The 21,091-nt window shown below is 26.4% G+C and overlaps 4 protein-coding genes across 4 annotated transcripts; 2 read left to right on the top strand and 2 right to left on the bottom strand.

Moving 5' to 3' along the window:
• Window positions 1-790: 790 nt before the first annotated feature.
• Window positions 791-5,424, top strand: OCT59_022448 (uncharacterized protein; the record flags this gene model as incomplete). Its single annotated transcript, XM_025319245.2, has 4 exons — window positions 791-2,037; window positions 2,116-2,270; window positions 2,351-3,825; window positions 3,929-5,424. Exons 1-4 carry the CDS (start codon window positions 940-942, stop codon window positions 5,422-5,424), a joined length of 4,224 nt encoding a protein of 1,407 aa, XP_025174304.1. The 5' UTR covers window positions 791-939.
• Window positions 5,425-5,682: 258 nt separating this feature from the next.
• On the bottom strand, window positions 5,683-6,311 carry OCT59_022449 (uncharacterized protein). Its single transcript, XM_025319246.2, has 2 exons — window positions 6,154-6,311; window positions 5,683-6,020 (listed from the first exon to the last, which is right to left on the bottom strand). The coding sequence occupies exons 1-2, from the start codon at window positions 6,256-6,258 to the stop codon at window positions 5,835-5,837; spliced, it is 291 nt and encodes a 96-aa protein (XP_025174305.1). The 5' UTR covers window positions 6,259-6,311; the 3' UTR covers window positions 5,683-5,834.
• A 3,279-nt stretch (window positions 6,312-9,590) lies between these two features.
• Window positions 9,591-11,431, top strand: OCT59_022450 (uncharacterized protein; the record flags this gene model as incomplete). Its single annotated transcript, XM_025326810.1, has 2 exons — window positions 9,591-10,361; window positions 10,487-11,431. 2 exons carry the CDS (start codon window positions 9,591-9,593, stop codon window positions 11,429-11,431), a joined length of 1,716 nt encoding a protein of 571 aa, XP_025174306.1.
• Window positions 11,432-19,608: 8,177 nt separating this feature from the next.
• Window positions 19,609-20,334, bottom strand: OCT59_022451 (uncharacterized protein; the record flags this gene model as incomplete). The annotated part of the gene is made up of 5 exons (XM_066144799.1): window positions 19,609-19,644; window positions 19,712-19,854; window positions 19,922-20,008; window positions 20,091-20,197; window positions 20,261-20,334. The coding sequence occupies 5 exons, from the start codon at window positions 20,332-20,334 to the stop codon at window positions 19,609-19,611; spliced, it is 447 nt and encodes a 148-aa protein (XP_066006226.1).
• Between the last annotated feature and the right edge of the window lie 757 nt (window positions 20,335-21,091).

Below are 21,091 nucleotides of genomic sequence, written 5' to 3' on the forward strand. Positions count from 1 at the left end.
TTATTATTTAAAAAGGAAAGATCTATCGTAAAATAGGAAAAAAAAAATTGATAAGTCGATTACATCCAAAACTTATATAAAACTCTAAAAAACTCAGCCCTTATCGGCAAGTTTCAGGAATTTCGGGAGGATTTATTTTTAGAAACAATACTTTAAAATTAAAAATTTTTACTAGGGGAAAGGGGAAAGGGGAAATATCACAAGGAGAAGCAACCCATTTTGATGAATTATTATTATTATGATTTCATACATTCATCCTTGCGTAATATTTGTCTAACCGGTCGGTTTTTTTATCGGTTTTTCATTATAATATGTTTCGCAATTAAGTATTAAGCGAGGCTTTTCTTAGCGGCCCGAAACACATTTATTTATTCTGGCTTAGATTATTGGCTTTGACAAATTAAAGATCCGATCAGAGCGAAGGCTATTGTGCCCTTTTTATATATATTAATTGTGTCGCTTCCGCCTTCCGGATTGTCGGATTGTTTCGGCAATGACATTTTGATCGTCGTTTCCAGGTGTAAAACGAGTTATCAATGATTTGTCTATATAAAGGAATAATGTAACAGCAATTTAATAATAAATTTTTTTTAAATTATTTTTTTTATACGGATCAGGGAAAGAACATGCAACTATAATTAATGCATAAAATATTACCAGTTACCTTCTTAGGGCATTATCACGTTTTATTGTATTGTACTTCAAAACTGTAACCTCGACAATTTGCAAAGCCTCAACAAAAAAATAAACCATTTATTTCTAATACACTCACTTTCCTTTTAACTACCTTAATATTTATTCTACACCTTCGTTTTTTTCTCGCGCCATCTTACGGCAGAGACTCTTTTTGTTACACATTGTCCGAGTCACAAATTCCGTTGAAATTGAGACTTTACTTATAACATTTTTCTAAGAAAAACTCCTTAAAAAAAAGTCAATATGACTTTTTTTGGTCGGAAGAAAAGACAAGACAATGACATTGAGAATAGTTCAGGTTCAGGACACAAAAGAAATGTGTCCACAGTGTCAGCAACGCAAGTCCTTCCAAAACGTTGTGTATACGTGAATATGCCATTTCCACAAGCTGAGTTGGATCAGTATGGGGAACCAAAAACACAATATGCCGCGAATAAAATTCGAACCTCAAAATATACCTTACTAACCTTTTTACCAAAAAATCTTTTTGAACAATTCCGTAGAGTAGCGAATATTTATTTCCTTTTTGTAGTTCTTCTACAACTAGTTCCAATGGTTGGTGGACAGACTGACCCTATTTTAGCTGCTTTACCACTTATCTCAATTATCGCAATGACTGCTATCAAAGATGCTTTTGAAGATTGGAAGCGTCATTCACAAGACAATTCCTTAAATAAGTCAAGAACAATACGGTTGGAAAATTGGAACAATGTTAATATACCACACGGACAAAGTAGTCGATTGGGTAAATTATTGAATTTGGGAAGTTATAAAAATAAGGGGAATAATAGTGTTAGTGGTTATAAGGGCTCTAGAAGTCTTGGAGAATCAGACTTAACAAAAAATAATGCAAAATGGACTGCGAGTCGTTGGCAGGATGTAAAAGTAGGAGATATTATTCGATTAAAGAACAATGATTCTATCCCCGCTGATGTGATAATTTTATCCACAAGTGAACCAGATGGTCTGTGTTATGTAGAAACTAAAGAACTAGATGGTGAAACGAATCTTAAAATTCGTCATTGTGTTTCTTCCACTGCTTCATTAAAGTCAGAAAATGATTGTGAACGTGCTTCATTTTATGTTGAGTCTGAACCTCCACATTCAAATTTATACTCTTATACTGGTGTACTACGTTGGCCCGATCAACCGGGGATTGAAAATGATCAAAAAATAGAGCCAGTGTCTATTAATAACGTTTTATTGAGAGGTTGTGTCATACGTAATACTGAATACGCAATAGGATTAGTTATTTTTACTGGCGTAGATACAAAAATTATGTTAAATTCCGGAGATACACCCAGTAAGAGAAGTCGTATTGAAATAGAAACAAATTTTCATGTATGTATATAACTAAAATTATATATATATATATGTAAAAAAAGCCAATTAATTAATTCATTTACTTTCCAATTTTAGGTCACCATGAATTTCATAATTTTGTTCTTATTGTGTTTAGGTTCTGCAATTGCTGATGCCATTTATTATCTTAAACCTACAAGTTCTGCAGATTTTTTTGAAAATGGAGGCGGTAATGGTGATTCAGCAAATGCAAGCGGTTTTTTTACTTTTTGGTAAGATTTATGAAATTCGTTAATTATTATTTTATTATTTTTTACATATATCTCATATATCTTCTTTTATATTAATATAGGGTGAGCTTAATATTATTTCAAAATATTGTACCAATTTCATTATATATTACCATTGAAATGGTAAAAACAGTTCAAGCTTATTTTATCTATTCTGATGTTGATATGTATTATGAGAAACTTGATTATCCATGTACACCAAAGACATGGAATATATCTGATGATCTAGGTCAAATTGAGTACATATTTTCTGATAAAACTGGAACTTTAACTCAAAATGTTATGGAGTTCCGTAAATGTACTATTAACGGAGTAGCTTATGGATTAGGTGAGACTGATACTACACGTGGTGCTAAACTTGCAAATCCTGATCAAAATTCAAAAGTTAAAGATGGTGTTAATCTTGATGCTGAAAAAGAATTAATGTTAACTGAAATGACTAAACTATTCGATAATCGCTACATTTCATCAAATCCCACATTCATTGATTCTAAGTTATACCAGGATTTAAGAGCGGCAGATCGACAAGCGAAAGCTATACAAGATTTTTTTTCAGCTCTTGCCTTATGTCACACCGTCCTTGTAGAACATCCTGATGAAAATAATCCTTATAAAATTGATTATAAAGCACAATCTCCTGATGAAGCAGCTCTTGTAGGTTGTGCTAGAGATGTTGGTTTTGTATTTCTTGAACGTTTTCAAGATACTTTGACTATAGAATTAATGGGTGAACGCAAGGAATTTACTTTGTTAAACGTGTTGGAATTTAACAGTACGCGTAAAAGAATGTCAGTAATTTTAAGACCTCCTGAAGGTGGTGTGGTCTTGTTATGTAAAGGTGCTGATAGTGTGATTTATGAACGACTTGAAAAAGGCCGTCAAACAAAATTAAGAGAGGAAACTTTGGTTGATTTGGAAGCTTTTGCAAATGAAGGTCTTCGTACACTTTGTATTGCTTATCGAGTCATATCGGATGAGGAGTATAATGTATGGGTTAAAAATTATGAAGAAGCTGCTTCAAGTATCTATGATCGTGAGGAAAAGATTGAACAAGCGTGTGAAATGATCGAACATTCTTTGATTCTAATGGGTGGTACTGCTATTGAAGATCGTCTTCAGGAAGGTGTTCCTGAATGTATAGCAACTTTAGCTAGAGCAGGAATTAAAATTTGGGTACTTACCGGTGATAAAACAGAAACTGCTATTAATATTGGTTTTGCATGTAACCTGTTACAGAAAGATATGCTTTTGATCGTTATTTCAGCATCTGATAAAGAGAGTGCGAAACGTCAATTAGATGAAGCTTTGGATAAATTTTTTGGACCTAATGCGGAAAATAAAAATAGTAAACATGCTCTTATTATCGATGGTGAAACTCTCAAACATGCATTGGATAAGAAAATTAAACCCCAATTTTTAGAACTTGGAAAGAGATGCCAGAGTGTTGTTTGTTGTCGTGTTAGTCCTTTGCAAAAAGCTAAAGTCGTTGGTATGGTAAAAGAAGGATTAAATGTTATGACATTATCTATTGGAGATGGTAAGTTGAAGAATATCCTATTAAGTGAGATTTAATGATTTTATTTTTTTTTTAATCAAAAAAAGATAATAATATAGTTTTTTTTATTTTGAATGTGTTTTAGGAGCAAACGACGTTAGTATGATTCAAGAGGCAAATGTTGGAGTGGGTATTGCCGGAGAAGAAGGCCGTCAAGCCGCAATGGCAGCAGATTACGCTTTTGCTCAATTTAGATTTTTAGAAAAACTTTTATTAGTTCATGGTCGATGGTCTTATATAAGAATTGCTGAAATGATTTCTTGTTTCTTTTATAAAAATATAGTTTGGACAATTGCAATGTTCTGGTATCAGATTTGGGCAGGATTTTCAGCACAATATCTTTATGATTATACATATATTATGCTTTATAATCTTGTGTTTACAGCCTTTCCTGTAATGTTTCTTGGTGCATTTGATCAAGATGTTGATGCTAAAACTTCATTAAAATATCCACAATTATATAAGCGTGGTATTTTACAAGAAGATTTTACAAAATCGAAATTTTGGCTTTATGTTTTAGATGCAATTTATCAATCAGCTATTTGTTTCTTTGTTTCTTTCGGCATATTTCAATTTGGTTCATCACATCCAACAGGATTAACAAATAATGGGTTGACCGATTTAGGTACCATGGTTGCAGGATCTGTTATTGCTACAGTAAATATATACGTAGGTTTAAACACTATGAATTGGACATGGATGGCTTTTGTAATTATTGTTATGAGTATTCTTTCATTTTATGCATGGGTTGAACTTTATTCAATTTGGTCATCTCTTGGATTTTTCCGATTGGATTTAATATTATTTTCAGAATTAGATTTTTGGTTTGGAGTTGTATTAGCAGTTTTTATAAGTATTTTACCACGTTATACAGTAAAATATCTTCATAAAACATATTGGCCTACTGATACTGATATAATTCGTGAAAAGATTCGTAAAGAAAAGAAAACCAAAAGAAAGAGAATAATAGATTTAGAAACTGAGGAAGATAAAGTTCCTATAACAGGATCAGGAAGAATTTTAGATAATAATTCCTTTAATACAAGTTCAATAACAATAAATGATGATATGCTTAGTGATAGTTCACTTAGTGATACACCAATTAAAAAAGAACAAGTAATTCCAAAATTACCAAAAATTACAACAATTCCAAGGGGAAGAACGATATCATTAAGATCAGAAGAACAAGTTTATCATATGCAATCCGGAAATAGACAATCATTCACAGGTTTCGCATATTCTAGTGAAGAAAGTTCATTTGAAACATTTAGAAAATCAGTATATAGACCAACAAAACCTCATTTATTAAGAAAAACACATCATCGATCAAATACCACGACCGCAATAGAAGAAGAAACAATTAATAGGAAATCATATTTATCAACAACATCATTGAATCGTAGTCAAACTTTACCAAATACATTATTTCGTAGGATGTCACCAAGTCCCAGCCGATCACCATCACCTAATAGATCACAAAGATATGATGATGATAGAAGATTAAGATCTGAAGGTGAAGAAGTTGAACTTTCTGTTATGTCACCATCTACACCATCTACACCATCTACACCACCATCATAATATATATATATATATATATAATATATTTATATATAATTTTTTATCTTTCTTTTTTACTTTGAGAACTTTGAAATTTAATTTATTAAGGGATTCATGGGAATCATAGACTTTTTTTATTATCATTTATTTGAGAGAATTTAGATTTTTTTATTTTTAATCATTCATTTCGTGTATTATCTTTTTAAGCATTTTTTTTTGTAAAGTAATCTTTATACATTTTTAAATTATATTATTGATAATATAATAATCGTCACACAATCGACACAAACAAATAATTTTTTTATTAAATTTTTTTATTTATTTATTATATTTATTATATAATCTTGTAATATATATATATATTATTAAAGAAGAATGATTTAAAGGAGAAACACGAAAAAAATCATTTATTCAAATTGTAAAGAACGCGTTTAAAACATTAAAGGTCTATTCGTATTCTCATCATTAATAATAACATTTTCATTAGAAGTTACCACAGAATATACAGAAGCCTTAAACAAGGTATAAACAAGACCAAATTTTTTCTCCAAGGAACGAAGTTTATCAACAAGAATTTCGATATCATTCGTATTTATATGAATAATTGTTTCATTTATCTGAAGAAATGAAATTAAATAATTAAATAATTATATTAATAATAATAATTAATATAATATATAATAATAATATTATTAATTAATTATTAATATTATTATTAAATATTAAATATATTAAATATTAAATATTTACCTTTTCAATATGAGAAGATAATTTTTGGTATTCGTTTAGAATATCTTTTTCAAGGGAAGCATTATTATTAGAGAAAATATTGGTTGGTTGTTGTTGAAAGTTCATTTTATAATTGACTAATATTTCTTTAGTATTATTAGTATTATTAGATGTGAGATGTGAATCAATGAAAATGTAATTTGTTTATCATTAAAATTTGATAATTACACGTGATAAATACGTAATTTGTTTATTTACTGGTTACGGGATAATTATTGATATCGACATTTATATCGTAATGAAATCATGAATTATAATTATTAATGATATAAATGATATAAATGATAAAATTTAATTTGTTTTATTGTAAATCATGAACAAATTTGAACTATTGTGTAATTATTTAATTATTTTTTTTTTTTTTTTTTGTGAAAAAAAATTATATATATATATATTTATTATTATTATTTGTGTTATCGAAAATCATTAAAAAATAGAAAAATTTAATTCTAAAAAAAAAAATAATAAAAAGAGAAAGATAATAAAAGTAAAAGTAATACACGAATGAAATAAACTTTTTTAAAAAATCTAAAAAATCTCAAAAAAATTTTTAAATGAAAAGATAAAAAATGGAAAGTGGCTGAAAGATAAAATAAATTAATACTTTAAATTAGGAAAACAATTGAAAAATAAAAATGTCATTATGATAAATATGCAAATATGTGAAATGGTTACACTTGGCTGACTATGAATTAGTGGTTTTTTATTTATTTTAATTTAAGATAAATTCATTAAATAATGACAAATAGATTTCCTTTAAGAGATACGAATTTCTAAACTTGATACAATCCGTTTTTTTTTTAAAAAAAAAGCAGGGTCTTTTTTTTTATATATATAAACAATTATTTAAAAAAAAAATGATTTTTTTTTTAAACTTTTATTACACAGCATTTATAAAAATCAGGTTTATTTAAATTTCGTTCCAATATAGGAAAAATAAATTATGAAGGGGCGCAGTTTTTTGATTAATAGCCACAAATTCAACACTGCCTCATGGCGTAGATTATTTAACAAGTATTCCGGTCTTATTAGTGAGGCGTAGATGATAATTTGCGCAGTATATATATATAATGTATAATATAAGACCACAGCCAAAATAACGACCTTTTTTTTTTAAAAAAAAAAAGAATATATAAAAAAAAAATTTACGTAACGGATGTAACCAATTTCGTTCATTATAATGAAATCTCTAACAACTTCAATGAATGATGATCCGAATGTAAATCGTTTATAGATTAAAAAATAAAAGACCGGACATTCTAATTATCCTTTGCCTTCCTAAATGTTCCACCTTCATTATTATAATTCACCATTTTTGTGATAATTATCTTCTATGTTGATCTTTATGAGAGAACACAAGAAACAATCAAAAACAAAAACAAACAAGTTTTGAAATATATATTTTTTTATTTTTTTTTATTCTTTCCTTATTTCACTCCCGATTTTATCATTTTGCTTTAATTATGCAATGCACACATGATATTAACATTTAATTTTTTTTGTTTAAATGTTTTACCGCAAGAGCGGAAATTGAATTAATTTATGTCCAAATGTAGAAAAGGTTTTACCATTATGTTCATTTCACAAAAGGGATAATGATTAATTAAATAACAATTGTTCTTCATTTGCATCTAAAACAAATTTAGTTCTTCTTAATTTAATTAATTTTTCGTTGTTTCCTTATTTTCTTTATTTTCTTTCTTTCTTTCTTTCTTTCTTTATTTATTTATTTTTTTTATTTATTTTTTTTTATTTATTTTTTTATTTATTTTTTTTTTCTATTATTTTATTTTTTTTGTTCTTTTTTTTTTTTTTTCTATTATTTATATTATTATATTATTTTTATATTTCTTATTACTATTATTATTATTGTTAAATTTTTTTTTTTTTTTTTTGTTTCATTGTCAATCTTTTCATTCGACTTTCCAATTTTGGTCAAGTATGAAGATTAATGATATTGACAATTGTAATAAATGGCTTTTCTAGGCAAATTCGTTCCCGAATTAATTCCGATGTTTTATTTTATCGAGATTAAAAACTTGTCATAATATAACTTAAATAAATAATTTTTTTTTTTTTTTCGTTTAATTTATTTAATAAATAAAATTTTTTTTTTTTTTTTTTTCTCAGTTTACTGATTTTTTATGATTAAAGATTACACGCGGTCATTTCCGAATTCCCCGCCAGGTAGACAAAACCAAAGAAACTATAACACATAATTTACATAAATCCTAATATGGTTCAAACTCAACCACTTTGACTTTTTAAACTTGAATGAAACTTGTTTCATTCCTTATAATATCTTATTGTTTTGACTTTTCTGGCTTTTTTAATTTTTTTAAAGTCCGCATTAATATATCTTTATTTAAAATGTGGCTTTACTATATTTATAATAAACTGTATTAAAAGTATAATTTTATTATTATATATCAATAATGAAATATTTATTTATATATTCAATGTATTTTATGACAATTAGCCTCTTTTCAATTTCCCTTTTCTTGTTTATTGTTACACCACATGTGTGACTTTATAGTTCGACTAACGTCTACTAATCTTTCCTAAAAAAAAGCCCCTATTAAAAAATAATTGCTACACAACAAAATAAATTTCTCTTTAACTTTTTACGTTGTTTTTGTACTCCTAAACACATCATCAAAATACCCTTCTAATTCCCTTTTTTTTTATCTTAAAGTTGTCCTCCGGCTAGGCTTTAAATTTTTAGCTTCTCTTTTTTATTTTTTATTTTTTTATTTTTTTTATTTTTTTTATTTTTTTTATAACATTTCTATTTTATTGCTCTTTTTTTTCGTTTTTATGTTAAAGAATTTCAAATATTTCAAATATTTCTTCTCTTTATAACAGTACGGTTTGTTTTTTATTCTTGAAAAGGAAATATACCTTTTAGCTAGTTAACTCAAATTCTTTTACGAGCCTCATTTTTTTGTGTTAATCTATAACACTACTTAAATTCTCTATCTTCTTGGTAAAAGGAAAGAGCTGAGAAAACTATAACGACCTTGTTGTTTTATGTAAGTATAACACGTAAACTTAATTTGTTAAAGAATACGAATTAATAATTCTTGACTTTTTAAAGCTCATTTTATGACTTAAAGTTTATATATATATATTATTTATTCTTTTTGAATGTTACTTTAAAAAGGTTTTTTGGTATTTTGTTCGAGTCATTTCTATTCTTGTTTATTATTTCTTGGTTTAGATTTCTTATCATTTTTCGCGTTGTTATATATGTATTTTCGATTTTGAACATATATTTTCATAATTATTTTATATATATATATATATTTATTTATATTTATATGGTCTTTATTTACTTATCTTTTCTTTTCTTTTCTTTTCTTTTCTTTTTTAGTTAAAAAATCAATCTTATAACAAAAATGGCTACCAATACTTTTGACCAATTCTCTAAGACCGCCTCAAATAATGGATTGACTTCAGTTGCTACTCAACGAACTTCAATAAACTCTTTGTTAAATCCTGAACCTGATGAACAACAAAAATCTTTCAATACTACTTCTACTTCTTATTCAACACAAAGTAATGATGATTGGTATGATCATCAATCTTTAGAGAATCAACAAGGTCAAAATTGGCGTCGTTATTCTTCTCCAAATTTGTCACCTGAATCATCATCAACTTCTAATTCCAACAATAATAAAAATGGTCTGACAATCAATTATTGCGATGATACTAGCTCTTCACAACAATCATCACAAATGGATTCCTCGGTCTCTCAATCAATGCCAACAACTCCTGTTTTAAAACATTCTTCTCCTATGTCAGATTATAATGGTACCAATAATATTGATGATAAGGCTTCGTCTTCTTCAGCTCCATCTTCTCGTAGAAGTTCAATGAATAGATCTTCAGGATCTGGTCAAGCTATTAATTCTTCTTCAAATGGAAATTCTAACATGATAACACCTCCACAAACTCCTGGTATTAAGTCTCCTACAAAAGCAAATTTCTCTTTCCCACCAAGTGTGACTAGTTGTGAACAAATAATGCCTCAAAAGGTTAAACGTAAACGAATTACTCAAGAACAATTACAAGATTTGGTGGCAATGTTTGAACAAACTGACACCCCAAGTTATGATGTACGTGAGAAGCTTGCCAAAAAATTAAATATGACAAATCGGGAAGTTCAGGTAAATAACTCTTTTTATTATTATTATTATTATTATTATTATTATTATATTATTATTTTATTATTATTTATTATTTGTTAAAATTATTATGAAAACTTTATTCTAATATTTCTTTTTATAAATAGGTATGGTTCCAAAATCGACGCGCTAAAGCAAATAGAGCAAAGGCAAACGAACATAGCGCGTCCCATCAACATCACCGATTTTTACATCATCATTCAGTGTCAACGACACAAGCTGCCAGTGGACATGCTTCATCAATTAATATGTTACCACATGGGAATTTTACATTCGTTCCCATGTTCGCTAATGGAGGTCCATCAACAGGTGGTCCTGTTAGGGGTCGTAGTAATCGTAGACATTCTTATGTATCACCTCCTACAAACAACAATCAAAAGAAGGTGTCTCAAGAAGCTCCACTTACGAGACCTCGAGCTTCTACTGTAACAGGAGCACCAATGACCTCAATGAGCTCACATATGTCACACATTGGATCACATTCGATTCACTCCGCTCCTCAACAACATCAACAATCTTCACAAAAATTGATGGGAATTCCACCACCAATAAAAATTATGTCATATCCTCATGAACATCATTTTGGTCACTCTCATCATCATCCAGGATACGCTTATAGTGTTCCACCTTCTCCAATCTCTCCTATCATGCCCATAACTCCAATTTCACCAACAACACCTACTCTTCCACCAATCAATTATATGTTGTCAAATATAAACAATTTGACCCTTCCACCACCCGTTCCTCCAATCAAGGATCTCCTTTCTTCTGAATATCAACAGTCTGCGTATCAACAACAATCGCATAATTCTCATCAGCAACAACAAATCTTGTTGCCTGCACCCCAATCAAGGTATTCTGATGTGACGATGACAAAAGCAACGGAAGTTAATTCATCCAGCGAGCCCTCGCTTGACCTCCTTGCAACCGCTGCAGAACTAGTTCAAAGTGAAGAAAAAGAAAAGGAACGTCTCAAAGCACTTACAATTAAAATCGAGCCTCAAGAAGAAATTGAAAATGATAAGAAGTCTTGGAGACCATGGCTGATCTAAATCCGTGGTTTTCTTCAATCAATCAATTAATTATAGAAGATTGTGTGTGATTTTTGTTCATTTGAAAAAATGAATTTTTTTTATAATTTTTTTTTTTTTTTGATTTTCTTGCAGCAGCATATATATATTTTTTTTTTAACTCTTTTCTTTTTTTGTTTTTATTGCCATCTGATTTTTTGCGTATGATGGATTTAAAATGGGATTTGTACAAAATATGTAATCCTGTATCTTATTGTATATTTTTATATATATATATTTTTGCATGAGACATAATTTCTTTCGCCCTTTTTTTTTGCATTTACTTTACTTTTACCCTGACAAAAAAAAAGAAAAAAAAAATTATTTTAAGTTGGTTTTGGTAAAAAAAAGACGTGCCATAATGGGTCGATGTTTTTTATCGACTGACATTACATTGTCAAAAATTTTTTTAACCAAACAATTTATTTTTATAAAAAAAAATTTTTTTTAATACCAATATAAAAAACTTTTTTAGAATTTAGTTATAAAAGTTGGTATAGATGAGTTAATTGTCAATTGTTGTCGGACATTTTGGTATATTACAAAAAAAAACACAGTTCAGGGTGTAAAAAGAAACTTTTAGAATTTATTATTTTTTTTTTCAATTCTTTATTTACAACCAGCACGTTTCATATTATATATATTACTTCTTTTCTTTCTCTCCAATGTTTTTTTTTAATAGTGTAGTTTCTTTAGCAGTTGTAGAATACTCTATAATACTACTATACCAAGTACATATTTATATATTTATCAAAAAATTTGTCAACATTGGAGGATTTGCTAAATATTCTTTTATTTTTTAACACTTGTACAAAATTTTCTCCTTCTCCCCTTATATATATATATATACACACAAACATATATATATAAAATATATAAATTTCTTTATTATTTTTATCGGTTTACTTTTTTTTCATAGTCTCTTTTTTTTTATACCTAAGATTAACATCGAATTTTTTTTTTTTTGTTTATATATTTGGTTTCACCCTCGCCTTTTGATTATCCTTTTTTTTTCTGTATATAAGTTTTTTCTTTTGTTTATATATATATATATATATATATATTTTTCGTTATTAAAAAAATTTCCCAAAAAGTCTAAAAAAAAAATGATTTTTTTTTGTTTTTCATATAAAATATATTAAATTTTTGGGTTATACAATATATATATAATAATATGGAACAATTCATCTCTCTCTACTATAATAGTTAACCAATTTTTTTAGCGGATTTTTATATCTTATATATCTTTTTATATACAGTATTTTATATTGCGTTTATTATATATTTATAGGTTTTTTTTTTGTTCCTTTCGATGGTACTTGGTATATTGGTATTGACTTTAATCTATAAAATAAAAGTTTCTTTTTGTAATATAAGTTCATTGTGTTTTTGATCAATTTTAATTCTGACTGAAATTATAACTTACTAGTAATAATCTACATAGTGTCTTCGTGATAAAATCGAGATGTGAAAATTAAATTTTCTTAATGCTTTATGTAATAATAAATAAATAAATATTTTTTAAAAAAATCAAGTTAAAAATCAAGATTGATTAATGTTTAAATTAAGATTATACAAATAAAGTTATATCCGTATTTAAACTTGCTTATTAAATAAATTGCTTAAATTGCTTTAAATTGCTTAAATTTGCTTAGCAAAGAAAAAAAAAATCTTTTTTTATCAAAAAAATTTTTTTTTCCTGATTTTTAAATTAAGTAACCAAATAAAAAAATTACAGTACGTTCCCTAATATGGTAAATTTTATATATTAAAAGCCTCAAAAAATATGATTGAAAAAAACGTGGCGCCACATGATTAAAAAAAATTTTGATTTTTTTTTAAATCAAGTTTTCAAAAGTTAATTTAATTGCAGTATATCGAACACGTTTCAATATTATATTGATGGCACGTGATAACTTTTTTTTTTTAAAGTGTGGCTACGCCAACTAGATAAAATTTTTTTTTTTTTTTCTATATAGTATCGTTAGTAATTTGCTTTATTTTATTTATTTATTTATTGAAATAGAAGTTAGAAATAATTTTTTTAAAAAAAAACTGATTCTCAGTAAATATGAAATAATTAATTATTTATTTTTGGATTTTGACGTCCTTTGATATAATTAATAAATTAATTAATTAGAATATATTAATCTAATTGATTAGATTTTTTAATTGGATGTTTTAAAAAATTTCATATTTTCGAAATCATAATATAAATAAATAAAATCTTTAATTTAAAAGAAAGTGATTATAATATATTATTAAACATTATTAAATAGATTTATTAAAAAAATTTTTGGCTTTTAAAAACTTGATTTCTAAAAATTTTAAAATATATATATATTTTTTTTAATAACTTAAGATTTATTATATCTGTTATATATATTATATATTTTCTAATATAAATTGATCTAATATAAAAGTATTTTAATCATCAAAGTATTTTAATCATTAAAGTATTTTAATTATAAAAGTATTTTACCTTTTTTTTCTTTATTTTACTAAAAAAAAAATATTATAATTAAAATTAATAAAAGTATATTATTATTCAGTTAAAATAACTAACATTTTTTATTTGGCAACCAATATTGAAATCTGTATTAGTAGCATTAGTTCCTAATTGATTATTACTTTATATCTAATAATCAAATTATAACTTAATTATTGGATAGAAAATATCAATTAAAAGACCAATATTTCTATTTTTTATCTAATTTGCATGAATTCTCTTTAATCCTATTTATACCCAAAATTTTCAACTAATAAATTTCATTTTTATATACTTTTTATAACTCTTTCTTAAAAATAAACTTTTGATATTTATTTTAATATTTAATATATATATTTTTTTTCAAATACAAAAATTCTGATTAAATTTATTTTTTTTTTATTTAAAAAGGCTGATTCTATTAATTTTATAATAAAAGAAAACTTTACAAATTAAACAATATTTTGCAAATAATTAGGGTATCAAATAATATTCAATAAACTTATTAGTAATATGATATTAATAATATGAAAAGAATTATACAGTAAATAAAAATTTTGTTTATTTTTTATATAACAATTATTTGGTTTTTAACAATATTAAATTATACAAAAATTTTACTAATTAATAAAATAATGCATATTTTAAGGTGTAAATCTAACACATATATATAGTAAACTCATTATTTTGTATATGAACATACAGTGTGGTACCTCTATAATAGGTATCCCTTATATCTTGTGATCTAATGGTCAGAATTTTATAAAATTTTAAAATTAAATAGCTTTTAAAAAGATAAATACATTAAGCAAATAAAAAATTTTCTCAATTTTTTTTTGCTGACATAATACAAAATCACATGACTTAAATAAATTTGATTGGCTAATGCAATATCTAATGTTTAATTAGAATTATGCATAATTTTTTTAATTTTTTATATATAATTTATTATTCATTATAATTATTTAAATTTTAAAGTAATTTGATTAAGTATATCATCAGGAACTTTTCTATGGGATTTATATTTTTTTTAGCAAGTTTCCTGTGATTCCTTTTTGAGAAATAGACATAATATAATTTGTAATAAATAAAAACTACCAAAATTTTTTTAACAAAATATGGGTAAGTTTATAAACTAAAATGATTTATTTGAATAAGCACTATCAAATAATTATTTTTTTTTTATGTTACACAAAAATCACTTATTCTCAAATTTTTCCCATCATAATAAATTACCTGAACTTTAAACTTATGTAACACTAGTAAAATTTATTATTTTTTTAATCTAACCCGATAAGTTTAAAAAGTTTCTTGATATATAATCACGTATTTTTCTGAAGAAATTTTCCTAATTCTTCGGAATTCTACACAATCTGAAGAAAAATTTTTACCCCTGAGAATCACCATTTTTGGATTAAGTTCGTGATGCATATGTAGAAAACTAAGTACCTGCATTATAATAAATCTATCAGATTTCAGTATATAGTATAAAAAATAAAACAACGATAAATCTAACATTAAAGGTTTATCATTTTTCCTTTATTTTTCTTTATAGTTTAATTTTGGTTTATAGTATAGATAGTATTTTGGTTTAATTATTTTAGTTTACTTTTATTATTTAATTTTATTCTTAATTTATTTGTGATATAATAGTTAATGTTTGATCGGATGGCCAGATGCTGGAAGTATCATTTACAGAATAGTTGCGATTATTATATAGTCCAAATATATTCTAATAAAATGATATATGATTCGACATTTAAAAAAAAAAAAAAAAAACATTAAAGATTTATCTGATTTTCTTTTAAAGTTCTATTTTACAAAATTTCTAATAGCTAATAACCGAAAAATGTCCCTTTTTAGCATTTATAACACGTTAAAATGACAAATTTTCAACCTGTTTCTTACAAAATTCTCACAATTCTGTCATAATAATGAAATGACAATATTCTATAACATGTTAACAAATTTGTATCGTGTAGGGCGAATTGAAAGAGTTTCGAATTTTAGAAATTCTAGTTCTGAATTTTACAGTTTTTCCTTGTAGTTCCTTTTTATGCAGGATATAAAATAATAAATTTAATAACTAACAAAAGGTTTAATGCGAAAAATTTATTCAATTTTAAAAAATGATAGTGTTTATTAGTTATTAAGTTATGGGTTCAATCCAAAAATGGTAATTCTCAGGGGTAAAATATTTTTTCTTCAGATTGTGTAGAATTCCAAAGAATTAGGAAAATTTCTTCAGAAGAATACATGATTATTCTTGATATGCTTTATTAAAATTATCAGTTAGAATTTTAAAATATTATTTTTTGCTAATGTGACATCTTTTTGAAATGTCACATTATGACTATAAAATTGGATCGGTTATAGAGGTACTGCACTGTATAATTTTTTTTTTGCAAATTCTTTTTTTTCAATTATTTTTTCAGTATATCATATAACTTTTATTTATAATTAATATGTTATTTATAAAAATATCATTTTTTAAAGATTGTGTTATAGTATAAAATTAGCAAATTTAACACAAATTTTATTAGTAACATAATGCTATTATTAGATGAATCAGCAATTAATGAGTTATTTAAGGTTATAAGAATGCTATTGTAATTTTTATTAAGTTTTCAATTTTGGTTTAATCATTTCCAATTTATTAGTACTTTTATATAAATTAATTACTGGAAAAATTGGAAAAAAAAACAATTTATTCTTTTAAAATAATGTAAATTTTTTTACTTTAGCCAATATTTCTTTATTATTTAAAGATTATATTGATTTATAAATGATAATTTTTAAATAAACTATTCTCAAAAGTCATTCTTGTAATTTTACCAATCTTTTTAATCTTAAAAAAGAACTATTCAACTGTTATATTATCTTGCATAAGTTAATCAAAAACTGCTATTTGCTTTAAGTACTTAACTGTAATATAAGCTGTTTTAAATAAGTATATAATTGTAAATAGTAAGCATTCTATTAATATAATAACCAGAAAGCAAATTTTTTTAATAATAATTTACCAATACAGAGGTTGCTTTTTTACTATATTAACTAACATTTTATTTATCTGATTTTAAATATTAGTTCACAATTGCTAAAGATTACCAATAATCTTATCCATCCTTTTTTTAGCAAAATTTCTTTGTATTATTTCATTACATTATTTAGCCTTTGTATTATAATATCTTCATTGCATATATAAATTAAATTTCATTGCAAATTATTGAATCTGCTTTATTATTCTTTATATTTGATCTGTTTAATACTTAGTATATTTATATATATTATTTTATTATTCATATAATTATTTATAGCATTTGCTAATTCTATGATTGTGACTATTTTTAAATCAGTATTAGAAATTATACAAGTTAGAAGAATTTTCCTGTACTGGTGAATTTTTTTGTGATAACTAATAAGATTGTCTTAATTTGGTATTACAATTTTTCTACCTATTTTTCAGATTTTAATTGCTTTTTTAAAGTAAAGAAATGTGTTGCAAAAATTTTCATATACAGGAAGCTCCTTCACTAACTATTCTGAGAGGTAGCTGGTGTTGATACTGTGCTGGTACTGCAAAACTTAATATTAAAATTGCTAATCAAATTGCATTATCGAGACAAAGCCAATGCCTTTCAGTGTAATACAAGAATATAAGCACACCACTTTCTATGGGTCATCAATGGTCCTCACTTAGTAGTATAAAACATTCTGATACATGGTGTCCATACTATGCAGGTATGGCCGAACATACTCTTGATGATGCTAAACAAATTGCTCTCCCTCGGGGTGGTAAGTATCTTTCAATAGAATATAAAAATAATAAATCTCCTTTATTATGGATCTGTAAAAATCAATATAAATGGTATGCAAAATTTGATAATATTGTAAATAAAAACACAAGAGCATTCGATGGAGTTACAACTTGACATTCCTTATTATCACTGTGGGTTTGCAATCGAAGTACAAGGAGAATAGCATGATAAATATATAGGATTCTTTCATAGAGGAGACCCAAATAATTTCATCAGACAGCAAAGCGTGATAAAGAATTATGCAAAGCCGACTTAAAATATGTCTGGTATTACAAAGATCCGCATATAGTTATTCAGAGTATCTTCAAGAATTGGGTCTTATACAGTAGAATAAATATGAAACATTAAATGTGTATTTCATTAAAATCCTTATTTTTTCAATATAATTTCATGCTAACCCAATCAAATGAGAAAAATGGACAAAAATGATGATTTAGTCTTAATCGGAAACCATATCCATGAGCCCAAATGGGTATTAGTGAAAAACTGTGACGAAATTTTTCGAAGGGCCCAAAAACATATCGGGAGAACGTGACATTTCGTGCATTAAAAGCAGATGCAATTCCAGACGTAACTAATTTTTCCCAGATAGGAATACAGTTATAGTCTTCAAAGATCTTTGTGCTAAATCAAAGAAAATTCAGGATCAGATTGTTCCATATTTTATTAGCGGTCGACATCAAGGTGTATCAAGTATATATGTGATCCAGAAGTATACACAAGCCCCTAAAATTATTCGCACACTTAGCTTTATTTCGAGGCTCAGGAAGTCGTGAAGATATATGCAGAATTGTGCGTCAATATACAGATGATCCAAAAAAAGTGTCTAAGATTATTGACAAACATTTGCGAGATCAGAATTTTGTGGTCTTCGATTTTACTAAGGCAACTGACGATCCTCTCGCACTTAGATTAGGTTAGGACACACCCTTAAAATTGGATGAATAGGCCTTTTTATATTTGAGTCAGTAAAAAATCATACCTGACATCATAAAAAATGCGTGCGCGTTCTGAAAAAGAACACTGATCATATAGAATAATTTATGCATCATAAGGCAGTTTAGTCAATGACCTGACGTTGATAAACTTTATTCAAATTTGCTTATATAGCAACGACAATGATTTGCTTTTTTAACTATAGCAATAGAAATTACTTTAAGAAAAATTAACTATCAGAAAAACATAAACATTAAGTTCGAGAAAAAATCAAATGCTTTTTCTTTTTTTTGTTAGTTTCTGTTTCTTCAGACTAACGTCCGGGATTGCATTTTTAGGCGCCTTAGGTGTTAATAAATCTACTCAAACAAAGAAAGCTACTGTAATTATTTCGTTTGAGTAATAGCTATTGATACTGTTATAGCCAGTTCTTTAGCGTTTACAAACGTAAACAAATGGAAAAGGGTAAGCAGAAGGTATATAGGTAGGCGTGTATAATCAATAAATAAACTATATGTATAAACACTTAATAAACAATCCAATCAGACGTGTAGTATAGCACTGTACGTCGGCATATACTCCTAACACGAATAAAGGATAACAAATTTATATTTCGTTAAATTCAAACAACAGTTTATTTAATATAATCATTAGAACCATTTTTATTAAGAAAACTCTTCTACTTGAACTTCAATTTCATTCAACTACAGATCTAATTACAGGTCTATATATATGTAAAAATACCAGACTAAAAATATCTAACATATTGCATATATTAAATATATTAAATAAATTAAACATATTTGATATGTTGCATATATTTGATATGTTGAACATATTTGATATGTTGCATATATTTGATATGTTACATATATGCAACATATGCAACATTTCGAACATTGATCGTCACCTCGTGATTAGGCCGAATTTTGGTCACGTGATCGATCGTTTCGCTACAATACGACACTGAATAAGAATAAAGAAGTAGGAAAATACAATAAATTTCAAAAAGAATTTTACCTTAAAAAAATACGCTTCCAATATTAATTTACGCATGAGATTAAATTCTGAAAGCTTTTGTGCGATCTTGATTTCAGATAGTTGAAAGAAACGATAGATGCCATCGTATTCCAGGTCCATCATACAGAAATATATGTACCCTTCTATAATATTTTTTATGAGAAAGTGTATTAAAACATGAATTCACCAAAATGCGAAAAGAAAACTTACCACATATATGCCCTCCAAATGTCTGTACTCCCGGTTCATTTTCACATAATAATATGTTGTTTATGCCATCTTGGCAAAAGATTGCCACTTTGTAAAGGTTATATCCACCAACTTTACTTGTTCTTGTGACTAAGAAAAGGTCTTGCTTCAATGAAACACGATTCCTCACATTCCCCCTTTTCTATAATTCTATATATAGTTGGATCTGGTTTTTTTCCTTGTGAACGACCATAGGTGGAGCGATAATCCTTTGATGATAAACTTTCGGAATTCGCCCTTATCAGAGAAAAATAAGATTAAAAGAAATAAGAGTGGGAACAATGAATGATCATAACATACCAAACTGTATCATAATTAGAATCCCGAAAAGTTTCCTTGTACGTATTCGTGCATAGTGATATCTTCGTTTTCATCTTTACCTGAATCTGGGTACATATGCATCCTCATAACTTAAAGGAAAAGAAAGGTTAGACAAGAAGTTAATTAAGAAATAACAGAAAAGTAAAATAAAATAGTTACAATACGCGTGCCACAATTTGAGTCATCCAAAAAGACGTCTTTCTCGTCCGAATAAATCACTTTATCACAGTACTTGCCCCACATTTCGTAAAATTTCAAACGAAGCTCATCGATGTCGTTTATAACCTATTTTTGATTGTTATATGAGATAATCATTAATTTGTGCGCACTAGCAGTACAAGTGTACAACACTCTTACTTTTTCATATTCGTTCATGATATCTCCAAAGAAACTCGCCAGATCAGGTTGGACTGGTTGGCGGATTGAAGCACGCCAACTCCGCTTGTCCACAGTTATATATGTTGGCCTTTTCATTCTAGTTAAATCAATCAACATGATATAGTGAAGTGATCTACATTATACAAAGGTTTCATTAGATAATCGTGTCTTCCGGATTAGAATTATCAAGCTAACTTATGAGTTAAATGACCTGCAAAACATACCTCACCCATCATCGAATACACAGATTAAATTATAAATAATTTTAAAGAAAGACAAAATAAAATACTAATATGAAGTCTGCCAACTTACTAAATACTTGATTATCAAGATCAAAAACTCTCAACGCAAGCCTTATTGGTCATTTTTTAAGGTTCTTTTTATTCATCTTTATCACTTATAGTAGTCTTGATACTCTGAATTTGAATATTA

Source organism: Rhizophagus irregularis, chromosome 31 (genome assembly GCF_026210795.1).
Source record: "Rhizophagus irregularis chromosome 31, complete sequence".
Taxonomy (NCBI): Eukaryota; Fungi; Glomeromycota; class Glomeromycetes; order Glomerales; family Glomeraceae; genus Rhizophagus; species Rhizophagus irregularis.